This window comes from Pollicipes pollicipes, unplaced genomic scaffold, assembly GCF_011947565.3.
Source record: "Pollicipes pollicipes isolate AB1234 unplaced genomic scaffold, Ppol_2.1 Scaffold_6686;HRSCAF=7923_pilon_pilon_pilon, whole genome shotgun sequence".
Taxonomy (NCBI): Eukaryota; Metazoa; Arthropoda; class Thecostraca; order Pollicipedomorpha; family Pollicipedidae; genus Pollicipes; species Pollicipes pollicipes.
This window is the reverse complement of record NW_023596921.1, coordinates 12,442,286-12,469,097: the sequence shown is the minus strand read 5'-3', so window position 1 is coordinate 12,469,097 and position 26,812 is coordinate 12,442,286. Positions and strand designations below refer to the sequence as shown.

The following is a 26,812-nucleotide window of genomic DNA, read 5'->3' as shown; positions in this document are numbered from 1 at the left end:
GAACAAATTTATGAAATATGAATTCGTTAATGTAACAATGTCAGCCCGCGGCGCGTGCGTTCCGCGGCACCGTCGGTTGCCACCCGCCGCCCGCGTCGGCCGTAGATCGCCATGGTTTTCCTCAAAAACCGCCACAGGTCCGAAACCAGAAAACTTGGGAACACGTTCTTCGTGTCCAATCACGCGCGATGGGTGCTCCATAGGTTACCGAAAATTTGGGCCCGATAGCGCAACATGCCGGAGAGGAGGTATTCGAAATCGCATGCCCCCCCCCCCCCCCCTATCAGGGCGAAGGTTAAGAGAACAGCCCGCTAGTCAAGACGGCGTGTAAAATCAAACCACAAAATAGGGTCGTTTAGCATCTGATGCGTTGGGGTGCCACATTCCTTCGACGCAAAACCCCAGAACCTGTGACGAACACCGCTCCTGTCATGATAGCACAGGGCCCACACCATTGTTTTAACGCTTGCAGAACTGAATCCTACCGAATATATGAAACTGAATCATTAAGGTATCCCCCGGGATTGGCGTCAAGAAGGTGGGCAGCGACGGTCGCTCTCCGCCCCGCCTGACCCTCCAGCGGTGACGCCTTCCCCCTCTCCGCAGGTGCAGCAGATGGTGGAGGAGTCGGCGGCCGGCTGCAAGTGCCGCAGCAACTGCATGTCGGACGTGCAGCTTCGCCGTGTGGCGGAGGGCCAGTACAACGTGGCGGGGCGCACCGTCTTCATACGCGGGTGAGTGTAGCTGCCGTCACCGGAGGGCGGCGCATGCGCGAGGCGGAGGACGGCCGGTGCCCGCAACACGGGCCTCGGGTCGGGTACGCAGATAGCGACTAGCTGTGCGCGAAGGCTTCCGTGCTCATGACTATGCCCCCCCACAGATACCTGCTACACAACAAATGTCCACGCATTTTGAAACGAATGTCGATCTCGCCGAATGACCTTGGCGTTAAGCCGTAAGTAACTGCTGCCGATGTATCCCCAATCTCAGTTCACAAACTAGAACTGTACAAGTGGAAATTCCTCGCGACTCCACTCGTCCCGTTGTGGACGAACGTGGTCCGCGAGCCGTCACGCCACGCCAGTGTTGACCGCGTCCGCGCGTGTTGCCTCCCGTTGCTGAGCGGAACGTCACGTGAATGGTGCGCGTGTGGGCGGCGGTTGGGAACACGCTGGAGGCATTCCTGAGCCGGCACGACCCGTGCCAGTCGGCCAGCCTGCCCGGCTCGCTGGCCACCGGCGGCGGCGACACCACCGAGATGTCCTCCGGCTGCCGGCCACGCCCCGCTCCCGCTGTTCAGGTTGCCCTCCAACGGCTGAGGCGCCGCCCATCGGCAGCGGGCCGCCCGGCTGGACATCGGTCCCGCTGAACAGGCTGAGGGGAAGCCGCCCGAGCCGGCCGCCGCCCATCGGCAGCGGGCCCGCCCGGTTGGACACTGGTCCACTGGACAGCTGAGTGGGGCCGCCCGAGCCGGCCGCCAATCTCGGCACCGCGCCAGCAGCCGTCTGGCGGACGCACGACGAGAGGAGAACCGGTCGACCGGCTGGGTCGCTTTGATGAGCCGGAGCCTCCCTGTCCGTCGATGGCGGCGAAGGAGACAGCTCTCGTGCAGTTCCAGTTCTGGACGCGCCGCCGTGATAGCGATGCCGACCACGGAGCGATGCGGTGCGATGCGGTGCGGTGCAGTGTGGGGCGACGCGATGCAATGCAATGCAATGCGAGTGCAATACGCGTCGCGCACGGCCCGAACGCTGTCACCGCATCGCTCGGAGTTTCTCGCTTCCGGCGCCTGCGCGCTCCTCTCGCGCGACGCCCACTGTAGCTTGCGAAGATGCCATAGGTGTTGCTGTTGTGTCGCCGCGCCGCGCGGCTCGTTGCGGCCGGCGACTGTCCGTCATCAGGGTAGGTCGAGCGACCAGGCCCCGCCCTTCCCCCGCCGCGAGGATCTGTGCGCGCTTGTCTGGGCGCAGTTGCGACGCCAGGCGTCCGGCTCCTGACCGTTAAACTGAGTTGTTTAGCCGCGGAGCGCGGACGGTGGCAAGGGGTGAGTGTTTTTCCCGGTAGATTACCGTTGTTTGGAATGCCATCGGAGGCGTGAGGACAGTTTTCTCGATACATTACCGTGTTGTATTGCCATCGCAGAATTGAGTTGGTGCATGTTCGATAGGAGCGCCGTTCGACGAAAGTCGTCACATTTGTTTATATTCGGAAGATTTACTTGTACAATAACCATAGATACTCCAGTCGCATTTCCCACCTTTCAACTGGCCCCACTCTGCGCGGCATCCGTACCACGGAGGTACACAGTGCGAACGGGTATCTGACCACCAGAAATAGCGGGTGTGATGACCCCGAGTCAGCCACGGGCTCCGCATCATCGGGCCCCCGCACGGCTCCGTGTCGAAGGTCGTCCAGGCCGACGTTCGATCGTTCGGTGTCGGCGACGACGCCTCTTCCGCCGTAGTGCCAGCTGACGCGGCAGGAAGGCCGCCGCCCCCCCCCCCCCCCCTCGCCGGTCCCGTCAGCGGACCAGAGCCGGAGGATGGAGAGGCGGTGCTGAAGCTGGCCGTCGGTGACAGTGTGACGTCACGCGGGGTGACAAGATGACAGCTGCCTGAGTGGCTTCGTTTGCCAGCAGTTAAGTTACTTGAGCTCATGAACGAAACCAGTTTTTTTACCGGCATCGCACCACTCCGTAAGTGGGTGTAACAATTCTGAACTGATCTGCTTTGAACACGCCAGGCAAAAGATGCTTGTGGCCATCATGATCTCGGCAGTGGCTATGCCTTCCACAATTCTTTTACGGTACAGTTTGTCTGTCGCAAATAAGGCCTTTCACGGAAATCGATGACATATTATTTCTTGTCCCCACACCGTCATGTCTCTGTTATCAAAAACAAAGTGTCAGCAACACACGGTTCAAGATGAACACGATATCACAAAGACAACACCAAAAAATAACCATCACTTCTTCGGAGCCTTCTCCAGGCCTTTGATGTACTTCTTGGGAACCTTGTAGTCTTCTGAAAGGACAGAGAACATTTTCCCTTTAGACACACCAATCCCGTTGTTTTCTCGTAATCTATCGAAATTCAAATGATTACACTTAGCGTTGAGTTGCCACACAAATTGCTTAATATAGGGGTGTGTCCACATAACGGGGCACCCCTACGAAGGCACGCAATCCTTTTCAAATGCAACGTCGCGACGCAATAAACAACACAGAAAGGGCGGTGTTGTTTTTCAAGCCAGCGAATAACATATGGTTGGGCAACACCACTGGCTATGGAGACGGCAGAGGCTCTGCCGGGTATCAGGCGCTGATGAAGGACATCCACAGATGGGAGGAAATTCAGTACTGTGGCCCGGCCGCACAACAAGGGGCCAGCACGCAACCGAGTCGTCGGAACGCGCTCAGACGCCCGATTATTCATTGATCTCTGGCGACTCTTATTGTCTCAAGGTGATCCCACCCGGCCAAGATCAGACGGACTGCGCGGAGCCTTTGTCAGCGGCCCGACCCGACCCAATGACACTTCTACAACATGCGTTGAGGGAGTACGTTCTGGCTGAGCGCGTTTATCCCTGGCATGGGTAAAATAGGACGTTGCACGCCACATCATTCCGCGTCGCTGAGGTGCGGTTACACACTGCAGTCACCAAAGCGCGCGATAAGCGCGCGTCTGGAAAGCAGTCCCTGATCCCCATAAGCAGTGTCTGCTGCGTTCCCCGTCAAGGCCTTTAGTACTGTCATCTTGTGAGAACGATAGAGACCGTTTCACAAGTTGTAATGTGCAGCGGCGGCGAACGGCGGCGACGCAAATGTGACGCGCGTGCGAAAAACACCGAACCTCCCACTGGGATGTGGTGCTTTGCAACGTGCCGAGAGCGTGAACGAGACGCATCATACACACAACGCTAACGCGCCCCCGAGCGCGTCCGGACGGCGGCCATCCGTCCTCACCCTGCAGCAGTTTGCCGATGAAGCGGATCTGGTTGCCCTGCACCATGACCTGGCTGGTGCCGGGCGGCCGGTTGGGCGCCTCGCCGACGCTGGTACTGGCCGCCACGCCCACCTGGCAGCGGTGCGCGAACTCGGCCGGGTCGATCCCGAACGCGGGCAGGTTCAGCACCATGGTGATCTGACGCACGGGCCGACGGAGACGCACGTGAGGCAGACGGCGGTCAGCGCCGACCGGGGGGGGGGGGGGGGGGGCAGAGGGGACAGCTGCTCCCTCCCTCAAGCTTGGAGATAAATAGCATTGATCCTATAACGCTGCTGTGGAATGACATGACTTGCAAGCTGGTTTTGAACTCTAACGAATTTCGCGTATCATCCTCGGCAACGCTGTCCTCTGACCCACAGACGCCGCGTTGACGAGCGCCTGGGCACGCTGGCAGGTTCAGCGCCGTAGGATTCGACAACAAGCAGCGAGACGCGCATCCAACTCGTGCGAGACAACACGGACGGGGTCAGCATGGCCGTGATCTGACAAAAACCGCGGGCGGATGTACAGGCAAGGGCCAGCCAAGCCCGGCAGATTTGGCACCGTCGCAATGTGATACTGTACTAGGTAAACGCATCGTCAACAAACGGCGTCTAACACAGCTGTGAACGCATCCAAGGATTACACATCGGCAACCTGTCTTACGCCATTATTTTGTGACATGCATGCTACATCACGGCTACAATAGGTGTAAAGCCAGGCCCACGCCAGCATTCGCCGCAGGGGCCGGAGCGCCGGCTGTGGCCTGCGCGCCGGCCGGCAACCCAGCTCGGCCCGGCCCGGCCCAGCACGCGTCCCACCTTCTTGTTGCCGGAGCGTGTGGCGGTGTTGAGCTCGACGCTGGGCACGGCGCCCTTCTTGACCAGCGGCGGCTCGCCGCGGAACAGCACCAGGTGGCCGGGAGACATGCGCTGCAGGCAGCGCTGGTGCAGCTCGTCCCAGCGCAGCGCCGCCAGGGCGCCGTCGGCCCGGCCCGTCAGGCTCGACGCCAGCACCGGGTCCAGCCGCACCTGGCTGCGGGCAGCGGCGGCACGCGTCCGTCAGCTGATGCCGGAGCACTGGTGCCGCAGCCCAGAATGCTTACAGCAAAGGGTTTTGGTCGCAGGAAAAGCAACAGTCGTATGTTGCATAGCTATGGTGTCACGTGACGAACATCAGCAAGGACCACATAATCCGCCCCGATTCCATCAGAGGACAGCTGGTTTTAATTTATCCCAGCGACACAGTGGCTGCGGCCCGCCAGCCAGCAATAGTGCTGGCGCAAGGTTTTATTTGCATCGCGTGTACTCCATCTTGCTTTCACATATTATAAGGCGTACGAGCGGAACCTTCTCTCCATTCACGTATGTGCCATAATGCCACTGGCCCCCACCAAATCACGCAAATTATCCGCCCCAAAACGTTACACATACCTTTTGTTATCTTCATCCTGCAGCTGTTTCGTTTTGACATACTGCGTCAGGTGTTTCCTGACGTCCTGTGCGGACATGGGCGTGCCCTTGGCGATTTTGAGCTCCTTGAAGACGGCCGAGACGTTGCCGCTGACGATGTAGAGCTCCTCGATGCGCTCGATCGTCTTGGAGCGGTGTCCGGCCGGCTCGGGCTCGGCCGGGGCCGGCTCCTCCTCCCGACAGATGTCCTGCACCTTGTACGAGCGGATCTCCGGGTGCTCCAGCGCCACGGACACGATGCTCTGTACGCCCTTCGCCAGCTCTTTCACCTCCACCAGGCCCTCCTTCTGCATTCGTTCCAGGAACTTGGAGATCTTCTTGTAGGAGGATTTCTTCACGTCCAGCGGGTGCGGGCTGTTGGGCTGCATGTGCTGCGCGTAGAAGTTCGAGACGAGGACGGGCAGCTCGAGACGCTTAGCGGACGTCCGCCACGCTTGTCGGAAGGCGTCGTACAGCAGCTCGTCCATGTTGACGGGCTTCGGGGGCTCGGGTGCCGGCTCGGCCGGCGGCGCCGCGTCGCTGTCCTCCAGGCGGAGGGCCTCGGCAATGAGCCTGGCCGTCTCTGAGTCGGCGTCGGTCCGCTCCTCCGCCTCCCCGGCGACTTCCCCGTCCCTGTCGGCCTGCTCCTGCTGCTCTTCCCCCGGCTCCCCCTCGGAGCCATCCGTGTCCTCCCCGTCCTCCGCGTCACCCTCCGCAGCCTCCGCGGCCGCAACGTCCCCAGCCGCTGCCAGCGCGGGCGGAGGGCCCAGCTCGGGCGCCGGCCGCCGGCTGCCGAGCTCCCAGAGCAGGTCCCCCAGCACGTGCACGAGCAGCACGGCCTTGCCGCGGCCGGCCGCCATGTACATGTCCTCACTGCTGCGCGCCGCCCAGCCGACGGCCGCCGGCGCCCGGTTGGCGTCCGTGTTCACGGCGACCGGCACGCCCTTCTGTAGTCGGCCGAAGGCGCGCAGGCCGAGCTCGCGGTCGACGATCACGCCCGGCAGCATGAGGTCGGCGCCGCCGCGCAGCTTGGTCAGCACCGGCGCGAACGTGGTGAAGGTGGGCAGCAGGTCCGGGTAACGCCACAGGGTGTACACGGTCGGCAGCAGGCGGCCGTCCAGCTCCAGCAGCACGGGCTCGCGCGCCGACAGGTAGCAGACGACGGTGGCACCGCCGTGCGTCACCAGGCGAGACACGGACACCTCGTCCTTGGTCGGGATCAGCTCGGCGCATGCCTCGGCCGTCAGCACCGGGAAGGCAGCCGCCAACTGCGAGCGCAGCTTTTTCCTGTGGGGCGGAAACGAGGGTCATTGATGTCATGTGCTTCGTGATGAAGGGAGACAATAATTGTGAGATGCACTTGGATTCTGCCCGCCAATTTTCAAGGCAGCAGTGTGTGTGCCCTATGGTATAAACTCTTACAAACTTCGGAAGTGTCATTACGATTATATTCAGAACAGATTTTGCAGAAAATTTCAGACATCAAATCCAGCAATGCAAATCGCTTGGTGACACAAGAAGGGAACACCCAACCAGTCAGGCTTTGAGCTTTTCTCAGCCTGAAAGCCTGACAGGCACATTGCATGGCATTCATTTAACTTTGGAATTAATAATAATATAAGGTGCAAAAACATTTAATACAGAACGTAACAAGACAATATTTCAATGCGCTTGCTTATACCGAACGGTAGATAGTTTCTCGAAGGTAAAGTACGGCAGGAGTGTAACGGAAACATAACAGCATCGCAGACACCTAAGTTTTTGGAAATAATTACTCACCTGTCGGATCCCTTAATTTGAGAATTTGATTTGACTCTAAAAGGCTTAAGAAACATCTTGATTTGAATTCTGAAAGCAAAAATCACATGATTGAACGCTGTTTTTTTCTTGCATATCACATCAATCCAGACGTGGTTCAGTAGCATAGACAACTAGGTATATTCCATAACCATCCGGAAATAAACTGCCGGAAAATGACGTTCGTTTTTAAGTTCAAAATACAACTATATCATGGGATATAGTAACCCAATGCATGTATGTGCATAGTGGTGGGTCTAGTGCGGGAAGAGGTAGGTAGTCATGCCGCCTTGGGCCCGTACACTTCGAAGAGGCTCATAACTGGTACAAGGGCCGCAGCTTTTGAACATCATCCATAAGGCAACAAATTAAGGTCTTTGGGCCTCCAGCCATCAGGAAGGGCAGCAGGTAAGAATTGAGGGTTCGTGGCGAGACAATTATTTGCTGATTGAGAGGGCGTTGGATGGACAGGGTGGTGATTAGAGAAATTGCGGGGCTCATTAGGCTGTCCAGATCCTCTACCCTGCTGCCGGAGATCCTCTATATGTCCACTTGCCGAGGCACTCTGATCGCTAAGGCTCCTCCCCCATTGTCATTGATTTCGTTGCATTTGCTCGGAGGGTCCTACGCTGTTCGCGGGCACTACATGCTAACCTGCCAGGGCCCTCTTTATCCACCAGGTGCCTTCCAGGGGTTATATTCGCTCGGAATGTTCTCTGTGCTGTCGCTGGGGCCACATATGTTAACCTGCCTGGGGACCCTTGGTTGCTCAGGGGCCTTCATCTTTACAATCATTCACATAAAAAATGAGTTAACCTCACTTGGTCGGAGAGACCTGCGTTATTACTGGGGCTATGTAGGTTAATATACGAAGGTACTCGGTGCTCAAGGGCCCTCTTCATAGTTCAAGGGTTCTTTCCATTCACTCGCACTTGCAGAAGACCCTTCTCCGGGACCCGCCCTGTTAAAGGAAATGTTCCACATTTGTGTGGGGTTTTGTACTGAACTAGTCATTTTGAAGACTATTTGGCGCAGTTCACAGCCCTGCCCTTCTCAGCTCTAAAACCATCTAGTTTCCGAGCTACATGCCCCCGAATAGATGTATACTATTTCGCGCTAACTGCTTCCAAGGTCATTCAGGTACACATGACGCCAAAGCATCGTCATTCAGATCATGTCATCCCATAGACCATGCGGCGTACAATGCCAGGAAAAACATGATCGTCGAGCCGTTCAGATGTGGCGTCCGTGAAAGAAAGCGGACGTCAGTTGACTCTCAATCAACGTTGAGAAAGCTGTGAAAATTTCAGTCACGAGCCACGTTTTGTGCTACATATTATTGACATTATTACTAGCTTGCAGGTGTCTTAATTTGTATTATTTCGTAAGGGTCGGCCCCTCCCCCCCCCCCCAATGTTGGGTCAGGCCGCCCAAAGTTGGCTTGGGCTCCCCCAATATTTTTGGCCGGAACATTGAACATATTCTATTATAAACGAATAACTTAAGAATAGCGACGCATCCGAGCATGTGAATGCAAGTAAGATTACTAAGCTTCTGGATCAATGCACATATACCCAAATTCATGGCGCTGGCTCCGGGAGTTCTCCCAGCAACAAGCTCTGCTTAGCTGGGTGGACTCCCTGGAAATCCAGCTCAAAACCCAGCACAAAAATGACCAGATAATTGCCCCCTCCGACTTGTGACTGTATAACCCTTACTAACACGGGGAATTGAGTGGTTGTAGATTATTGGGCGGTTGTAGCAGGCTGTCATTAGCTGATTTTGGCTAATGACTACTTTAAGCCTTTTCATCTATGACTTTTCCCTACCTCTCACATAACACAATTCCCTCGGGTCTGCTCCACCTCCTCGCCTGTTTTTTTTTAAAGCTTGTTTCATCTTCCTAGCTGGGAGTGCCGCGACTTGATTTTATGTTTTCTGGTGTTAATGTACGGTTTACTGCGTCGCTGGGATTGAGGGAGGGGCACTCCTGGTTACCTGTTCTTGGGTAACGGCATAGAAAAAAAGTGCAGCAACACCACGAGAACGAGCCGAAACACGGGCAGATAACGATGCTTGCTCAGCGAAAATTCCACCACCACCACTGCCATCTCTCCGCGAAGTAAAGTACTACATGCGTATCAATTTCGCACGGCTTGTTTGGCAACACCTCAATGTCATACCAACGTTCCATGACACAATAAAACAATAATGCATTGCAGAGCATATTTCCTCAAAAGAAAAATATTGTTACCTAGAGCAGTCATTTCTACTTGAAAGTATACCAGCAGCCATAAGTGAGCTTATTTCATCATGCCTGATACTTCAATATCTTTAAATGTGGAGCATTCTCTTTTAATCAACCAGGGCACTTTAAACCCCATTTCCTTTAAGGAGACTGTTCCACATTTGAAGATATTGAAGCAAGCATCAGATGAGATGAAAAAGCTCACTTATAACAGTTGATACACTTGTAAGTGGAAAAGACTGCTCAAGACAACACAATTACTTTACATGGTAGTGACTATGCACCTCAATACATCATTGTTTCATCACATCATGCACCTTGCAATTGATTGAGGGCAAATTGGCAACTGTCATATCTGTAAATTGTGTTAACAAACACCGGAGATGAGCAGCTAAACAATTACACCCTTCTTGGCTTTTGTCGCAGCTTGGAAAATCGAATTCAATGGTAGGGTTTGAATGGCATACTGGTACCATAGGTAACCATGGAATAGTCCCTGAAATAGGCAGCACACAGAGGAAGCAGAAAATATGATGAAGTTTAACGAAAAATTAATACCCAAAATCCAATGTTTCCTCAGGCCTCAAATTCTAGGGGGGAACACCATATTGTGTGTCCATTACCCTTGATGAAATCCTAGATCTGCCTCTATGTGCATATTGTATACATGTATAATATACAATGCTTGCTAGCAGGCCTGTGCAGCACTCCAATTTTCTGCCACCTGGGTGGCAGGGATGTCCACATTTTTTCATACTGCAACACCCCAGCTTTGAGCTCATTGCCTTCAGCCCCTCTCCTTGCTCAAAATCGGCTATTCAGCATCAAACTGGGTGTCTGTCAAACTGGTATTTATGTGCCTCAGACTTGAGATGGGCTGAGCAGGCCAGATGTCTAGGTCAGGGTCCAAAGGGCAATATACTTACATCAATTAAATGCATTGGAGGGGGGGGGGGGGGGCAGAGAGCCAGGATTCTGGCAGCAAAAATTTATATTTACACCTTGCACACCCTGCTGGATGAATTTTGGAATACTGTGCTTACACACAGTTGAGAGGACTAGAATATCTGTGATCTCATTGTGCAAGGGCTGAACATGTTTGTTTTTTAGTTGCTGCTACAGTTCTAAGTGGCAAAGCTATATTCATGTGAAACACAAGGCAAATATCACATGCCTACAGGCCTTTGTGGCACTGCTATATTCATGTGGAGCAAAAAGCAAATATCACATACAACTTTCAAGCGCTTCCAAAGATCTGGGATTGATATAAGAAATGCTAACAATGTCAGTAAGTACTGATGGCCATCACCAATTTTATGCAATAGCAACTTTCCAATTGTATGACAAATATGCTCTACCCCTACACAGCTGTTCACTGAAATGCCCTATGCAGATAATTTATATGGCTGAGCTGTCCTGCCTCAAAACTGACAACACACATTTGGTTCACATAATGCCACATTCACATTTAGCATAAACAATTACCATCAGCTAATAAGAGACAAGTTGGATATCAGAGCATTAACAGCACTACATTCAGTTTCAAAACATTTAACAGAAGTATGATGGAAGTCCTAGTCAGCATGTGAATGATGCTTTGCATACAGCCTAAAAATGCATTAAACAGAGTGCTAGGGAAGACCAAAGGTAAACAAGTAAAACTGTGATGGACACATATGTCCCAAGATGAAAATAAATTATTGGTATTATGTGAACACATTTCTAGTCTTTATGCATCTGCTATGAATCAAAATGGCCCCCAGCATGACCCAATGACCCACTATATCTGGGTTATTTAGCTGCACACAGCTAAAACCCCAAAGAATGTTATAATTTAAGACAAGTTTTATTGCACAGCTGAAAAACACATCAGACATAGGTACCTGAAGTTTGGTCAAGACTTAGTTTTCAATGAATGTTGGTAATCAACGTCTGATTAACTCCAAAGCCCAATCTCAAGCTGCGCTATAACATTGTGGTGTGAAATTAACAAAATACTACCAATATTACCATCAGTTAACAGCTAAGTAAGAAGCAACTACTCCTTGGCAGCACGGTTCGAGCGCAACCAGGCAGAGGCAGAATGACTTATGCTGTTTTTCTTAGTTACTTAGAGCTTTTACAAAACAAACCTTCGCTGTCACTTCTGGTAAAAAAACACGAATCCGACAGAGGCACAACACCCGGGGCTGCACCCATTACCCTGCCCCAAAGCGGTATCCCACAAACTCGTGTTGTTCTTTCACAACGTTATGTCGGCCTTGGTTATGTCATCCCCGCGCCAAAAACGCCGGTGGACATTCAGTTGCCTATAGTGCAGAATTATCTCCATATAGCGGTCTAAACTCCTCCAGAAACATCTGTATATATTTATTTTATAAAAAACACACAATGTCTTCCATGTAACACATCGTCAAATGGATTCACAAAAAGACGAAGAGAATATTCTTCAACATTTCTATATTTCTAAGTCTTCCTGTCATCACGTTTTTGAGCAGTATCTCATTAAACCTAAGAAGATTAAACGTGAGTCAAGCTTGCAACACATTTATACCAAACCGTATATTGATATTCTCAAAGCCTCACAATCTGGCTGAAAATGGTCTGGTGGATGGAAATGTGCCTGTACATCTGAAGGTCTAGAAAACCTCTGACGGACATACAACACTTTCCGAGATTATCAGTCAGCTCGAAGTCAATCCGTACTGACAGTTTCGATTGAGCTCCAGGCCCCATCGGGACCTACGACGTCAAAAAAATCAAAGCTGTTTCGAGGAGAGAGAATGTGACGACGGCGGGAAAAATCGCGTTTGCAACGGTAACAACGGCAACGTATCAATAGTGTAGGCAGGGAGGCAAAGGGGGGCATGTCCCCTCCCCCCCCCCCCCCAGTTTCCGAGGGGACAAAGGGCCCATTGGAGCCTACGATTAAAGGCCCGAAAGTCCGGCCGGAGGTCCCACTCAGGGGCCCAGGCCCGCAGGGCCGGGAATTCCAATGCTAGCCTGAGGGCCCTGCCGCTGATCAGGGCCCGCTGAGTCGATAAGGACCAATACTTCGTTCAGACACCGCCAGTAATGCACAGTCGGCTTCGTAGCGGAATATACCTAAGGGCCCATTTCCCAACCAGGAACAAAGCTGGATTCAGCGACTTACATTGTTCAGGGCCCAAAAGCGCCTCACAGGGGCCCTGTGTTGCCAAGGGGCCACGGGTTGGCCAGAGGCGGCGTTTGAGGAGGCCCGAAAAGCCTAGAGGGCCCATCGGGTCCGACGATGAAGGGCGCGATTGGAGAGTCTAAGGGCATAATGGGCTATTCGGAGTCTTGCTCATGGGCCTCCGGCCTGTGAAGACAGACTCCCAATAACGACCACAGGGCCCTTTACGCTGGCCGGGGCCACGGGGTCGATAAAGGCCTGTAAGTCGGTCAGGGTACCACGAGTACCGCACAGTCGGCATGCAGCCGCAGCTCATGGTGCCTGACCGGACCTACTGCGCCACCAGTACCTCAGTCACCCGCTTCATCCGAGCCCTACGGCTCACACGTGTGATGACTGACCAGCGCGGTTCAGTGATCTGCACCACTGATGGATTTTTATATCTACCCCAGGGTCAGTTTGGATCCACCGATCTCCAACTGCCGTGCTGAGCCTGCCTCCCAACCACAGTTACGACGTCTCTTCCTTTTGCTGAAATGATTCAAATATGTAATATTCTTCTGTGGTGTTTAAATCTATCTTATGTTTCAGTCCAGACCGTTCAAGTGGGCAGTCAATCTCATTTACTTATGTTACAAATTTTCGTCTTCAAGGGCCTATGTAAGTGCGAAAATGACTACTCACATGATGTACAACCACCTTGGTGGCAATTCATCGCAACGGTCTTTTCTTTTTAGGACATATCATGAACAGCATCCGAGAAGTAAAACGCTCCCTGCATCCGATGGCAATACGCCTTTTACATTTTTGAGTGATTGCACTATCAGTTATGGCATAAAGACTCCAGCTGACACTTCGACATACTTGCACATCATTTTGAGCCCAATATATATATATATATATATATATATATATATATATATATATATATATATATATTTGGTTTCTGTTCTGTTCTATTTCAGTTTCATATTTCAGTTCTGACCAAAGCATATCGCCGCCCGCCAAACAATGACTGAGACGCCCGAAGCCAGTAGCACAGTCCCACTAGCACCCTAAACCAGACCAGATATCGTTAGACCGCTGGTCTCCGACAAAAACCTGCTGACACTGATGACTCGCGTGGTGCTTCCACATCACTGCTTAATCGTTGGTGAAGGTGGACTTCCCAAAACTCGTTAGTAGCTTGATTGTACGGGAGGCTGTGACACGTTTCCAATTCATCCGGCACCCCCTTTTTGCTGAGTTTCCTGAGACGCAGCAATCCGGCAGCTTTGCTCTTAACACGGGCCCAATGTGAGGTGAGTGCCACATTGGGGCGCATACGCTGCGGGAAATGTTTGGCATAGGCGACACGCAAAAGCCAGCATGTGCCACGAGCTCAGGATTTGTTGGGGTTTGAGAAGCGCCCATTAGATACATCTGTGGAGGGATATTTGATTGGATGCGTGCTCTGCGCAGCTGCCCGGCTGCCGCTGGATGTTGGGCTCCGCCGGCCGCCGCCATCACGCCTCCTAACGGGAGCAAATTTATAATGAGGATTCCATTGGTCAGCAACCGAGCCAGATGACGTCAAGCGCACGACTCAGCACGCATAGACTCCGGTACACCCGACATCATCACACACGTGCGAGCCGCAGGGCTGGGATGTAGCGGGTGACTGGGGTACTGGTGGCGCGGGAGGTCCGGTCAGGCACCATGAGCCGCTGTCTCCCCGTAAATGGTTGCGCACGCGTTACCACCGTATCCCACCTCCATCGTTTACGTGATGATAATATTCGACTGAAACAAAAACAGGACTATATACATTGAGTGAAATTGATTACCCTGAACCTGCACGCCCGCATTGGCAGATATTTGAAGCAAACGGCGAATTACATTGGCCAGGGCCCACTGGATGTCAATCTTGGGAGCCTCCCTCCCCACCTGTTCTTAACGAATCCACGCAGACTCCATGCATTCGGCGTCGTACGCCATTCACTTGAAGTACACATCTCCCCTGGCGCCCATGTGACCCCACTCATTCTTGGCTCGCACACGGGTGGGACCCCTCCCCTTTCTGTTACGAATCATTGTGAAAACTAAATAAACAAAAAAAGACACCGACGAGCTGACAAATACACTAACGTTTGAGCCGTTAGAAAACTTTCATGAGCATGCGGATGCGGCCTTACGCCGAGCCCGACCGCGAAGCGGGGAAGTTTAGGGCCGTAATGAAACAACCTGAATCCTCATGCCCACCTCTAACGACGAAACCAAGGAAGCCTCGGCGAAGGCTAATGAACGAGCCGCCGCGATGAAGCGCGAGTCACCGGCGCCGTTCGCCGTGTCCACCAACGCCGGGCGCGAGTGCGCTGTCGCCGCCCGACCAAAGCACCTCCGGCCTCGCTTCAGGGCCAAACAATCAAAACGCGGCCCATCACCTGTCATACAGTTATTCATACATGACCACGTGTTTGATTACTATCAAATTTGCGTTCTCCGTCCTCACAAGTCTACAGCCACGCGCTGGTCCAGCGTCCGAAACCTGCGTGACACATGCCCCCTCCCATCATTAATCAGGATTTCATACCCTGTCGCCCCGAGACGCAGAACCCGGCCGGGAGGTCACATGCCCGTGCCCCCCCCCCCCCCTCCCATTCCCCAGTTATGCAGGAAACGGAAGAGACTGTCGTGGCACGCGCCCGTCCGGCGGGGAGGAGTCAAGGGACAGCCTCGGATCGAACCGGCGTCCGTGATTCGGTCGGGATGGGAACAACAGCCGGTGGACGCGCATAGTAAGCTGTCATTTGTGGTATGTTCTAGCCCACTTCTGTGATGTTAAACACATCAGTAATGATATGCTTTTCTGCAGCCTTGTCAACAATGATCATAATCGCAATATTGTCAATAGTCAATATCGTCAAGATCACCCCTCCACCTGAGTGAAAAGCAGTTCCAGCATACCGCCTATACCCCGCAGTGTCTCGAATGGGCTCGGACACATGCTTTCGGCCCAATTTAGTCCCAATGTCATGACGTAAGAGTTACTGAAACTCAATGACTCACTTGATGGGGAAGGACGTGCATATTTTAACTTTGTTTCCCCATTGGCTTTGACCTTTTTTGCCTCATTCTCTTCCCTGCTCTTATGTTTGCCCTCCCTATCATAATTGGTGCATAAACGGGGTTCTAGGCTGGTCTAATCTCTACGCATTTTGTGCTGTCTGGACTACGTAGCTTCATAACCTGGTCTGCGTTCGCATATTTCGTAAACTTTCAGGAATCAAGCATATAATACATATATTATACAGGAACTCTCTTCCGGTATCATTTTGCCAGCATTCGTGCCATAATCTCTATATTTCTATAATTCACAACTTGTTATTGCAAGTAGCTGTCGAAGGATCTTCTGAGATCTTGAATCATTCTAATGCCATAAAACTTGTGTTTTTTATTGATCTGATTGAAATATGTTTTGAGTTTTGACATATTACAAATGACAAGGATCTCTCCGGAACTTAAATCTTTTTGAAATCTTATCTTAGGATATTCTAAGATATATGATCTTTTTGAAGCGCTGCCAAGGAATCCTCTGACGTCTGAAATATTGTTATGCTTTTATCTCGAATGATCTCGCGTTAATTGACTATGATTCAGCCATATGGTTTAAACTGTTTTCGACATATCGTATGAAATTTGGGATTTCTTTCCAAGATCTAGAATGTTTCGCCAGGTTTTTGATCGGCCCAACATACATTTCTAGCGAGACACACCTGCTTGAAAATAGGAATTGAGCTTGGCGCAGGTGCTTAACTATAAACTAGTCATTAGCGCCAAAAGCCGACTGCAATGCTTTGTAACGCATTGGCTGTGATTTCTTTTTTAAAGATTTGGTACGAATCCTCTGAATGGATGCACTTCTGGCATCAGACATCACGCTAAGCAGTGCTTGTTGTGTGAGCCCTAATCTCTACCATCTGATTCTGCAATTCCAGGCAACAGCAGAATTTAATGGCAAAGGTTTGACGTGCCGCAATGCCCGGCACGGTCTATCCAGCTCCCTGACATCAACTGACCTTCAGCGCGACCGCTGCCACCGGCCGCAGGCTTCATCCGTCAAGGGCAAATGGCGAGCGCCTAAAGCGAACCATGCCACCTCACTGGCAGATAAGCTCTATGGTATTTTGATCGGTGTTAGTGACGCCTATCACCCATCCCAGCATACGCAATTATAGCTATTCTACCGTCCAGCGTTCTCACACCTCCGTTGTTGTCTTTCTTTCTACGGTAATTGTATGGTGAAAAATATAAGCATCATTCTGCGGTTATTTACGTTACTGCAATTGCCTTGTCGGAACTCGCAAAAAAGACCACATGGTGGGTAGTCCAGATGCGCCGGAGGAGATGCCCGTTGTCGACATTCCGACGCATGAAACACTGACGCTTTTGTACAAAGCCACCGGAGCTGGCCGACTGTGTGCTTTGTTCCTCGCGTCATCATCAACTCCCTTGCGAAGTTTTCAGCAGCCCAGCACATTTCGGCCCCATCTTCGCGTTGTACTGTCGGTGTGTGACTGTCACCTCGATTGTACCAGTATGCACGCCGTACGGGTCAGGTTCGCAATTATCACGGCGGCTTGTCAACCGACTGAACATGTGGAGGATTTTGAGGAAGCGCAAAAACCACCTCCCCGGTGCAGGTGAAGTGATTTCGGTCAACGTGCTGAATGGTGGCATAACACAATCTTCTTCGTTATCAAAAGTGTGTGTAATCAAACTGAAAGGGTCAGCATGGTTGCAACACTGCCTTATTCAGCCATATTCTTCGTATTATGGCGTCAAGTGAAAACTTCCGCTCTTTCTCGGTAGCTTTTCACTGAGTGGATTGCATCAGTTCGTGAAATTCAAGCACCGCCACAATGGCGGAAACGCATTAGAGATCATTGCAAAGCAAATCTTGTGTGAAAAGCGAACACACAATGCTACACCCTTGAAAAGATTTACACTACAAAATACGCAAACAACACCAAAGCAGTGCAGGTATCATTCGCATAGTAAAATGTAAAAAAAGATCCGCTTGTTTATGCGCGCCACATGCACATGTAAAATACACAAACCACACCGATGCACGTCAGGTTTCGTTCGCACGATAAACCGTATACAAAGTTCCGCTTGTCTCTCCGCGCAACGATACAGAAGCACTAGCGGAGCCGCTGCAGCATCTCTTCTTCACACTGGAAGGCAGTCTGGAACGGGAGAGAACAAACGTTAGCGAGTTACAAAAGCGTGCTCTGGTATCGTGTTTGCGTTGCGGATTTTTCTAGGAGAGGGCGAATTTTAAAAGACTTCCATCGTTCCTTAGTAAAGGGTGGTAATCTTCAAGATCTTAGCAAGATTTCTAGATGTAAATGCGTTGAATAAAGGATAACTGTTACGTTGGAAGTATGCCATACACACGGCAAGTGGCAGGAACTCAAAGCGTAAGCGTGCTTGTGTGCCTCCACCATGGACGTTCAGCCATGCGGTTGAGTCAATAAACGTACCCTTAAAGTACCCGCAACTCGGCTTGTATTGATGAGCTTGAACATTTTATGTGATTGTAGGTTCGTTGTGAAAAGTAGAATAAGGGTGAGATAAGATAAAGGGGTGCAGCAAAGAAAGACGTAACATGGTGTTGGTATTGAGCTTTCCCAAGTTTATGCAAAGCTCGTTCACTGGGTAAAAAGCAGAACCAAACAAAGTTAGAAGCTATCGCAATCCTGATCCAAAGTTACGATTTCTGCGCCCAAACACGTTACAGGTCCCAGGCACTTCCCACGGCAGAACTTGCTTCACGGAGCACTGCGGATTTTCTGCAGGTATGTTTGGCGAAACAACACAAAATATCACTGATTATAGGCACGTATCGAACGAAATGCCGTTATTAACCTATCGGATACATGCTTTTGCGTGATGAGGACATCACGCGAGAGGTTAAAAACATTTCCATCCCGTCACGTACCCGAAAGCGCTGGAATGTCGCACTCGAACGCCCCTGGCTCCGGCAGATGGCTCAGAATGTCCTCGACAGTGCCATCAGAAAGCTTGTATTCCTGGAAAATGACGCGGCGTTAGCAATGCATATCACAACTATCCCTCTGTAAGATAGACTCAGCCACCATTCACGTGCTGCCCGTTATCCAGCACCCACGGCTTTGGATGTCAGCGAAACAAACAGGGAATTACATTGGCCAGGGCCCACTGGGAGCCTCCCTCCCCATCGTTCTCATCCCTCCCCTCCCAACGCGACATAACGGGCAACGCTGAGGTTTCCATGCATTGCCACATGCCTAGATGACGGTGACGACGTTCGGTGCGTGGTGCTTTCGGGCGCATCGCCTGCTCATGGTCTGCGACGTCCATATGCTCTAATGATTCAAGACGATTCAGTCATTTAGATCAGGCAGAAAGTCCAGAGTCATGATTGACTTTTTTGCATTGTCCGACTGTCTCTTCAATGATGAACGTTTCTTGACAAATGTCGGAAATTTTTATGCAAAGAGATATAACCACAAGTCTCAAAGGACACCAAGGTAGGAAAAGAACTGGGCGTACGTTTCACCTTTACTGATTTTTCAGCGTTAGTTTCGCAAATAGAACATTTTCAGAAGATATAAACCTACATGTCTGTGGTGTATGGCAGTTGTTTAGGGCGCCTACGCGCCAGGCAAGTGGCAGTTGCGCGTGAGGGTTGGCATTGGGTGGTGGCGCGTGGCGCGGACGCGGGGGGGGGGGGGGGGGGGAGTCGGCGTGTCCGGTCGCCCCGGACGTTATATTATTGCTATTGTTGTTATTACCGAGGTATGGGGCAGATACTCACGGAAACACTTGACTTAGTGTTTGGTCGGGCTGTGAGAGCGGACGATGCTACATTTGGCGACGGGTAGTGAACCACGTGGCCGACGCCATGGACAGCCTGCGTGCCCCGCCGCCATTTTTGATGGCCCCCGGCCGTTCTCAGATCCCATGGACCCAGTGTTTCAGGGAGTTCCTAATCTTCGCCGTGGCGACTGGATGGGACGCCTGGACTGAGAAGCGCCGAAATGCAGCGTACAAATAACCTAAAATGCAGTGGAGAGATCAGGACCGTACTCCGGCTGTCGACTCGGCAGTGGAGCCGGGGACGCCGTTAGCGAACATCCATCAGCCGGGCGTCACAGGTATCTGCGGCGGGCGCGCCGCCACAACATGCTACACATGTCCACTGCACCGCACCGCGGCGCGGCACGTTACCTCTCGTTGCTATGCCAGCGGGCGTATGTACAACGGTCCGGCCAGACGTCGGAATGGTCAGCTGAGGCTCTGCGTGGACCTCAAGGAAGTCAACAAGACAGTGGAAGCAAGCGGACATCCACTCCCCGACATGCAGGACCTGTTGGAGCAGCTGCAGGGAGATACGGTGTTCAGCAGCCTGAATCTGAAGTCAGCATGCCACCAGCTAGAGCTTCATCCTGATTCGAGGTCGCTGACAACGTTCATCATCCATCAGGGCCTCATGCGGTACAAGAGGTGCCCGTACGGGTTGAAGAGCCTGCCGCAAGCCTTCCAGAAGGTGATGGAAGCTGTCCCTCGGGGCATCAATGGAGTGCAGGTGTATCTGGATGACGTCATCATCTTCGCTCAGACACCCAGTCAGCACGAGGTGCAGTTGTCAGCCGTCATGGAGCGGCTCAGGCGACGTCGCATCACACTGAACATGGACAAGTGCAGGATGCGCCAGCGTAAGGTGGAGTTTCTGGGCTTCATCGTCTCGCAGCAGGGGGTGGCAGTCAACCTGGCCCGGGCTCAGGCTCTCCGAGACCTGCCCCCACCCTCAGGGCTGAAGGATCTGCAGATCATGCTGGGCCTGTTCGGCTTCTACAGTCGGTTCGTCCCGAGCTCCAGCACCCTGGTGGAGCCGCTGCGCCGTCTGCTGCGGAAGGGGGCGCCACCGTTCCTGTGGACGCCCGATCTGCAGGCGGTGATGGACGCAGTGCGGCAGGGCATCCTCAAGAGCCAGGCACTGGCGATGTACGACCCGTCTCTGCCAACGCTGGTCACCACAGACGCCAGCGACGTGGGAGTCGGAGCAGTTCTCTCCCAACTCCACTCGCAGGGCGAGCGAGTGGTGAGCTTCGCCTCCTGCAGCCTCAACCCAGCCCAGAGACGCTACAGTGTAACGGAGCGTGAGGCTCTGGCCTGCGTCTGGGCTGTCGAGAAATGGAGGAAAGTACCTGTGGGGGAAGCCGTTCTGTCTCCGGGTGGACCACGCCGCTCTCAGAACTCTGATGACGTCACCGGGGTTGGGCCGAGCCGGTCTCCGAATCGCCCGGGGGGCGTTACGTCTGATGGCCTATGACTTCACCGTGGAACATGTGAAAGGCGGAGACAACCCAGCTGACGGCCTGTCGAGACTTCCAGCGGGGGAGGAAGGCGACGTGGAAGACGACGTCGTAGCAGTAGCTGCGGTGACCGCCCAGCTTGAGGCGGTGCAGCGGGACGAGCTGCTGTCTGCGACCGGACGGGACCCGGTGCTACGTCAGCTGACGCAGCAGATTCCGCGACAGTGGCCGCGGAGGCGCCGGGACTGCTCGGAGCAACTGCAGCCGTTCTTCCACTGCAGAGAGGAGCTGAGTCTGGTGGGCGACCTGGTGGTGCGCGGCCAACGAGTGGTCGTGCCCCCCGCGCTGCGACCACGGATGGTAGCCCTGGCTCACGAAGGACATCAGGGAATCGTGCGGCCGAAGCAGCGAGCCAGAGACCTCTACTGGTGGCCGAAGATGGACGCCGAAATCGAAGATGCCGTGACGAACTGCGAAGTGTGTGCGGCGCTGGACAAGTCGGCCAACACCCGCAGCACGCCGCTCCAGCCGGTGCCGCTGCCGGAGACAGCATGGGATAAAGTCGGGCTGGACTTTATCGGACCCATGGAGGCGCCGAGACAGCAGCGGTTCGCTGTCGTGCTCATCGACTACTACTCGAAGTGGATCGAGGTGGGCTTCTGTGCCGAGCCCAGCACGGAGGCAGCGGTCCAGTTTCTGGAGACGCTGGCCTCTCGTGAGGGCTACCCGAGAGAGCTAGTATCGGATAACGGGAGCCATTTCAGCTCAGAAGGTTCGAAGCCCACCTGCTGAGCGTGGGGACGCACCACATCCACGTCACGCCCTATCACCCGGCCGGGTCAGGTGCGGTGGAGCGGGCCAATCGGACGGTTAAGGCGGCACTCCAGGCGGCGGACAAGAGCGGCGAGGGAAGAGCGCGGTATTTGCAAAAGCTTTTGCAACAATACCGCAGCACGCCGCATGCAACGACCGGAGTCAGCCCGTCCGAGCTGCTGCACGGTCGGCAGTTGCGGACAAACCTGTATGCCGCAGCTCTGAAAACGGAAAAGCAGGCCGTGTCGGAGTCAGAAGTGCGGAGACGGATGGAGAACCGCCAGGCCTATCACAAGGCCTACGCCGACGGACGGAGCGGGGCGCGCACGCCGCCATTCGACGTGGGGGACCAGGTGAGGATCCGGCGAATGCCCCGGCCCCGTAAGGGTGCCCACGCTTCTCTGAGCCACTCCGGATCGAGGCCCGCCTGGGACCGGTGAGCTGCCGCCTGGAAGACGGCACTCGGGTGCACGGTGAACGGCTAACGGCGGCGCCAGCAGATCGCCCACAACGTGAGGAGCCGGGCGCGGCCGCGACCGGCAGCGGCAGACTGCGCCAGCCCGGCTACGTCAGCACCCGAATCGGACGGCTCGGTGGACCTGGACACTGATCGACCGGCATCCGAGGCGGAGCAGTCCGAGGGGACGTCGGAGGCGGAACCGTCCGAGGAGACGCCTTCAGCACACCAGCCAGCGACGACAGCTGCGGCCGCGGGCGGGCCGTCTGGTCTGAGTGCTGGCGGCGATCGAACGTCAGGTGGCGTTAGTGGTCAGCGGCCAGAGGGCGCAGATGTACACGGGGAGTCCAGCGGCGCTGTGCGTCGGAGTAACCGGAATAAGAAACCGCGTGAGAGGTTGATTCAAATTATGTAAGGGGCAACGTTCTTTCAAAGGGAGGAGGAATGTGGTGCATGACAGTTGTTTAGGGCGCCTACGCGCCAGGCAAGTGGCAGTTGCGCGAGAGAGTTGACCTTGGGTGGTGGCGCGTGGCGGGGGCGCGGCGTGTTCGGTCGCCTCGAACGTTATATTGCTATTGTCACTACCGAGGTATTGGGCAAATACCCACGGAAACACCCGACATAGTGTTTGGTCGGGCTGTGAGAGCGGACGATACTACAATGTCACGTACGTTTTTGCGCCCCAAACAACCTCATTGGAAAAAAGCTTTTGTTTCGAAAAGTCAAGTTCACCTTCGCATCAAAAGCGATATGCGAGGGAATACAGATAACTGGCTACAAGCAATGAGCACACACTTAACAATAAACAATGGAATCTGAAAGATGGTTTTGCTTCTCAGGCGTCGGAAACATATTTTGCGGCAATAATTTACGCTGCTGTATTTATACGAAATTATTGCTAATGTAACCACCCGGTCATAAACTGACGTCTTAGTGCTGAGGATGACGCCACCACTGGCGAGTTCATAGATGAACAGAGATGGCAAAATAAGGGTTACGTCACTACGCAGCTGAAGCCCAACAGTAAAGCGTAGCATTTATGCTCAACGAAAACGCCTCATAGTCGTTTTCACTTAACAACTCAACGTTGGACAGATACCTGCGCTGGAACCAAATCTGAAATATCCCAAAAATCGAAGTGACAGAATCAAGGCCACCGAACTGTTATCCGGCCAGAGAAATAGCTTCCAGTTTTTAATAAAAAAACATTGTTTCATTATCGTGTCCCTTTTCAGTTAATCCATGTTTGCATTACTTGATAGCTTCGTCCCATGAGATCGCAAACTTGGTACTAAACTGGCTGTGTGATAGCGCTAGTATGCAAACGGTTTTATTCGAAGACAAAGTTCGTTGGCAGCACAACACACTCGGCAGACGTGGCGTTACTCGCCCGGGTTTTATTATACATCAATGACGTAACGGCGAAGAATCAGACTGACCACGACACAAACTACTTGGAACAGCGACCACTTACGGTCAAAATTTCGCTGACGTCAAACACGACATCCGGCAGGAAGAGCATGGCTTCAGGAAGGAATCCGTCGGAGCACGGATGACTTGCACGGAACTGCTTTGCTTTCGTCGTCACAAGGGGAACTGACCCCTGGAACCTTTTCGGACCCCTCAAAGCGCATGTTTGCTCGCGAGCTATGCCAAAAGGCATTGAATAGGGGAGGTTAGGAACATAGGGGTGGAACCCAGAAACATCCAACACGTTACCTGTTTTTCCGCTAATCCCCGCTGACGGCCGGGTATCCCGGTGACAAGGTGCAAACGCGGTGGTGTGGCTTACAAAGGCCGGGATTAATACATGCGGGAACGCATTCAAGGGGATCCTGGCTGTCGACCATTTCTTTTCACAGGCAGTGCACTAAACAGCCTCATGTGAGCCATTGCCTTGTTTTCAAAAACAGCTCACCGCCTAAAATGCGAGTGTTTGTGCGAAATCAGCTAGGGCTTGGAAAATCACAGGTAGTGGACATTACATGCATTCGCTTCGCACACATCCCCAATATACTGTTGGCCCTCATTTGACACGAAAAAATACTCGTTTCAGAATTTTAATTTTTCGCAGAAAAGTGGCCGTGGTCAGACTGGTGTTCACTTCTATGTTAACAACAACGGCAATAAATATTTCTTTCTTCATCGTGTATCGTTTGCGTCAATTCTACGTTAAAAAAAAACGCTACTTGTCTTTAGACGCAGAATTGCCTTCCGATGATATGGTGTGACATAACCTGTCCCATGCTGATAGGTTTTAAAGTAGGTACAACCTACGTGGGGTCATGTCGAAAATGGCCATTTCGTGTAAAACGCGTAAGCCGGGACAGAGCATGCATTCGCTTCGTACACACACTCAATTCAATATTGGCACACATTTGAGACGAAAGAGAACCGGTTCACTACTTCACTTTTCGCAACAGTCACTTTGCTGAGATTTGTGTTCAGTTGAATGTTGTCAAAAACGACAATGAATGTTTGTTCCATCATTGTGCATTCTTTGCACGTGCAACCTGCTTTCGAACGGAGGTTGTTTCCGAAACAAAACCATAAAAGCTTGCGCGCACCCGGAACAGTCCATTTTGCAATTGGTGGAATCTCATTGTATTATGTCATTAGACGCAAAATCTTACTGCGAATACGACGGAGCAAATTGAAATTTTTCTCACTTGCATAGTTTTAAAGTCATTTAAACAAACTTCACAACCCGCGCTAAAATTTTGCAATTCTTACACAAACTGTTTACATGCACAGAAACACTTGCCGCTTCACACTCACAATAAATGAACCACACCCTTTAATTCTATAGCAAAAATAGCATCTCCAAATGTTTAACTTCAAAATGGTCACGCTCCAATCTGTTTCTCATCACCCCGTGATTAAGTGTGTAGCCAACAACTTACAACATTGTCATACCTCGTTTGCAAGCAAAAGCAGCCTTCTATTTTCATTGCTCCGAGAGATATGAGCTTGAAAAGTTTACAACCCAAAAATCACCAGTTTTCAAATCCTGTCAATGTGTTGCGTTACACCTGTTTTGATGCAGCATTGCCTTCCCATTCTATGGCATGACATAAACTGTACAAGGATGATAGGTTTTCATTTAGGTGCAATCAATGTGGAATCATGTCGAAAAATATCCATTTCTTTTAAAAGGCGTAAACCGAGACAGAACATGACTCTGCTGCGTACACACGCTCAAGTTACTACTGGCCCTCATTGAAGACAAAAAAAAGCATTCGTTGTAAAAATTTGGCTTTTTTCACAACAAAGTGGCCGCGATGAGATTTAATTCAGTTGCATGTGGACAACAAGAAAATGAATATCTGTTCCATCATTGTGTGTCGTTTCCACTTGCAATCTGGTTTCGAACGGAGCTGGTTTCAGAAACAAAACCATGGAAATTTGCGCGCGTCAGGAATGGTCTATTTTCCAAGCGGTGGAACCTCATTGCATTATATGCAGTTCTACTAGTAATCGCAAAGCAAATACGATGATGTCACTTGAAATTTTCTCACATGGATAGCTTTGAACTTATTTGAAAAACCTCCAGAACCCGTAACATCGTTTCACATCGTTTGCAAGTAAAAGCAGCCTTCTATTTTCATTAGTTCGAAATAAATGACTTCTGTAGGTTTTACTACAAAAACGGCCGTTTTCAACGTCTTCCAATGTGATGCGTTACACCTGTTTTGGCGCAGAATTGCCTTCCCATGCTATGGTGAGACATTAACTGTCATGTGCCGGTAGTTTTTGAGTTGGGTACAACAAGCGTAAAATTGTGTAGGAAAATGGCCAGTTTGTGCAAAACGGGTAAGCCGGCACAAAGCATGCATCCGCTACGTATACCCACTAAATTTACTATTGGCCCTCATTTGAGACGAAAAAATATTTTTTTTCTGAATTTTGATTTGTTTCGCAACAAAGTAGCCGTGGCAAGATATGTGTTCACTTCCATGTTGACAGCGACTGCACCGAACGTTCGTTCTATCATTGTGTGTCGTTTGCACGTGCGATCTGCGTTCACACGGAGCGGGTTTCAGAAACAAAACACTGGAAGTATGCGCACATCAACACTGGTGCAATTTCCAAGCGGTGGAATCTCATTGTATTATAGGTAATTAGACGCGTAATTGCATGATAATTGTGATGGTGTACCTAGAAATGTTATCACTTATATAGTTTTGAAATTATTTGAAAAACTACGAGCCGCGCTTGCTGTAGACTTTGCAATTGGTGTAGGAACTTTTTCCATGCACAGAAACACTTGCCGCTTCATACACACACTAAATAGACCATACCCTTTCATGTTATAACGCAAAATAGCATTTTCAAAATATTGAATATTTAAAAGATGCTCACGCCCAAAATATTGTTCTCATCACCCGGTGGTCAAGGATGTAGTCAGCAGCTTGCAACATCGTTCTACATCGTTTGGAAGTAAAAGCAGCCTTCTATTTTCATTTGTTCGAGAGATATGAGCTTGAAACTTTTTACTACACAAAAACGGCCGTTTTCAAATTCTGCCGACGTGCTGCGTTACACCTGTTGTGACGCAGAATTC

General features: G+C 51.9%; 2 protein-coding genes across 4 annotated transcripts in view; one reads left to right on the top strand and one right to left on the bottom strand.

The window, feature by feature from the left end:
- Positions 1–2,870: 2,870 nt before the first annotated feature.
- On the bottom strand, positions 2,871–11,696 carry LOC119107205 (eukaryotic translation initiation factor 2D). 3 transcript variants are annotated; one of them, XM_037230600.1, is made up of 6 exons: positions 11,615–11,696; positions 7,217–7,285; positions 5,420–6,724; positions 4,808–5,021; positions 3,965–4,142; positions 2,871–3,023 (listed from the first exon to the last, which is right to left on the bottom strand). In XM_037230600.1, the coding sequence occupies exons 2-6, from the start codon at positions 7,270–7,272 to the stop codon at positions 2,965–2,967; spliced, it is 1,812 nt and encodes a 603-aa protein (XP_037086495.1). In that variant the 5' UTR covers positions 7,273–7,285; positions 11,615–11,696; the 3' UTR covers positions 2,871–2,964. The 3 variants fall into 3 exon arrangements, with proteins under 3 accessions (XP_037086495.1, XP_037086496.1, XP_037086498.1); XM_037230601.1 differs by having other exon boundaries at positions 11,678–11,690; XM_037230603.1 differs by having other exon boundaries at positions 11,685–11,690.
- An 8,324-nt stretch (positions 11,697–20,020) lies between these two features.
- Positions 20,021–26,812, top strand: part of LOC119107478 (uncharacterized protein K02A2.6-like) — a 39,769-nt gene continuing 32,977 nt past the window's right edge. The window contains exons 1-3 of the mRNA XM_037230923.1: positions 20,021–20,822; positions 21,058–21,693; positions 22,011–22,144. Of these exons, the coding sequence (XP_037086818.1) occupies positions 20,021–20,822; positions 21,058–21,693; positions 22,011–22,144 (1,572 nt within the window). The remainder of the gene's footprint in view (positions 20,823–21,057; positions 21,694–22,010; positions 22,145–26,812) is intronic.

Bases quoted from the DNA above. Each gene is read 5' to 3' on its own strand.
- LOC119107205 (XM_037230600.1), bottom strand. From the start codon at position 7,272: ATGTTTCTTAAGCCTTTTAGAGTCAAATCAAATTCTCAAATTAAGGGA. The intron at 5,022-5,419 runs GTATGTGTAACG...CGCTGCCCGCAG, and splicing joins CAGGATGAAGATAACAAAAG to CCAGGTGCGGCTGGACCCGG. The intron at 4,143-4,807 runs GTGGGACGCGTG...CCCGTGCGTCAG, and splicing joins CACGCTCCGGCAACAAGAAG to ATCACCATGGTGCTGAACCT.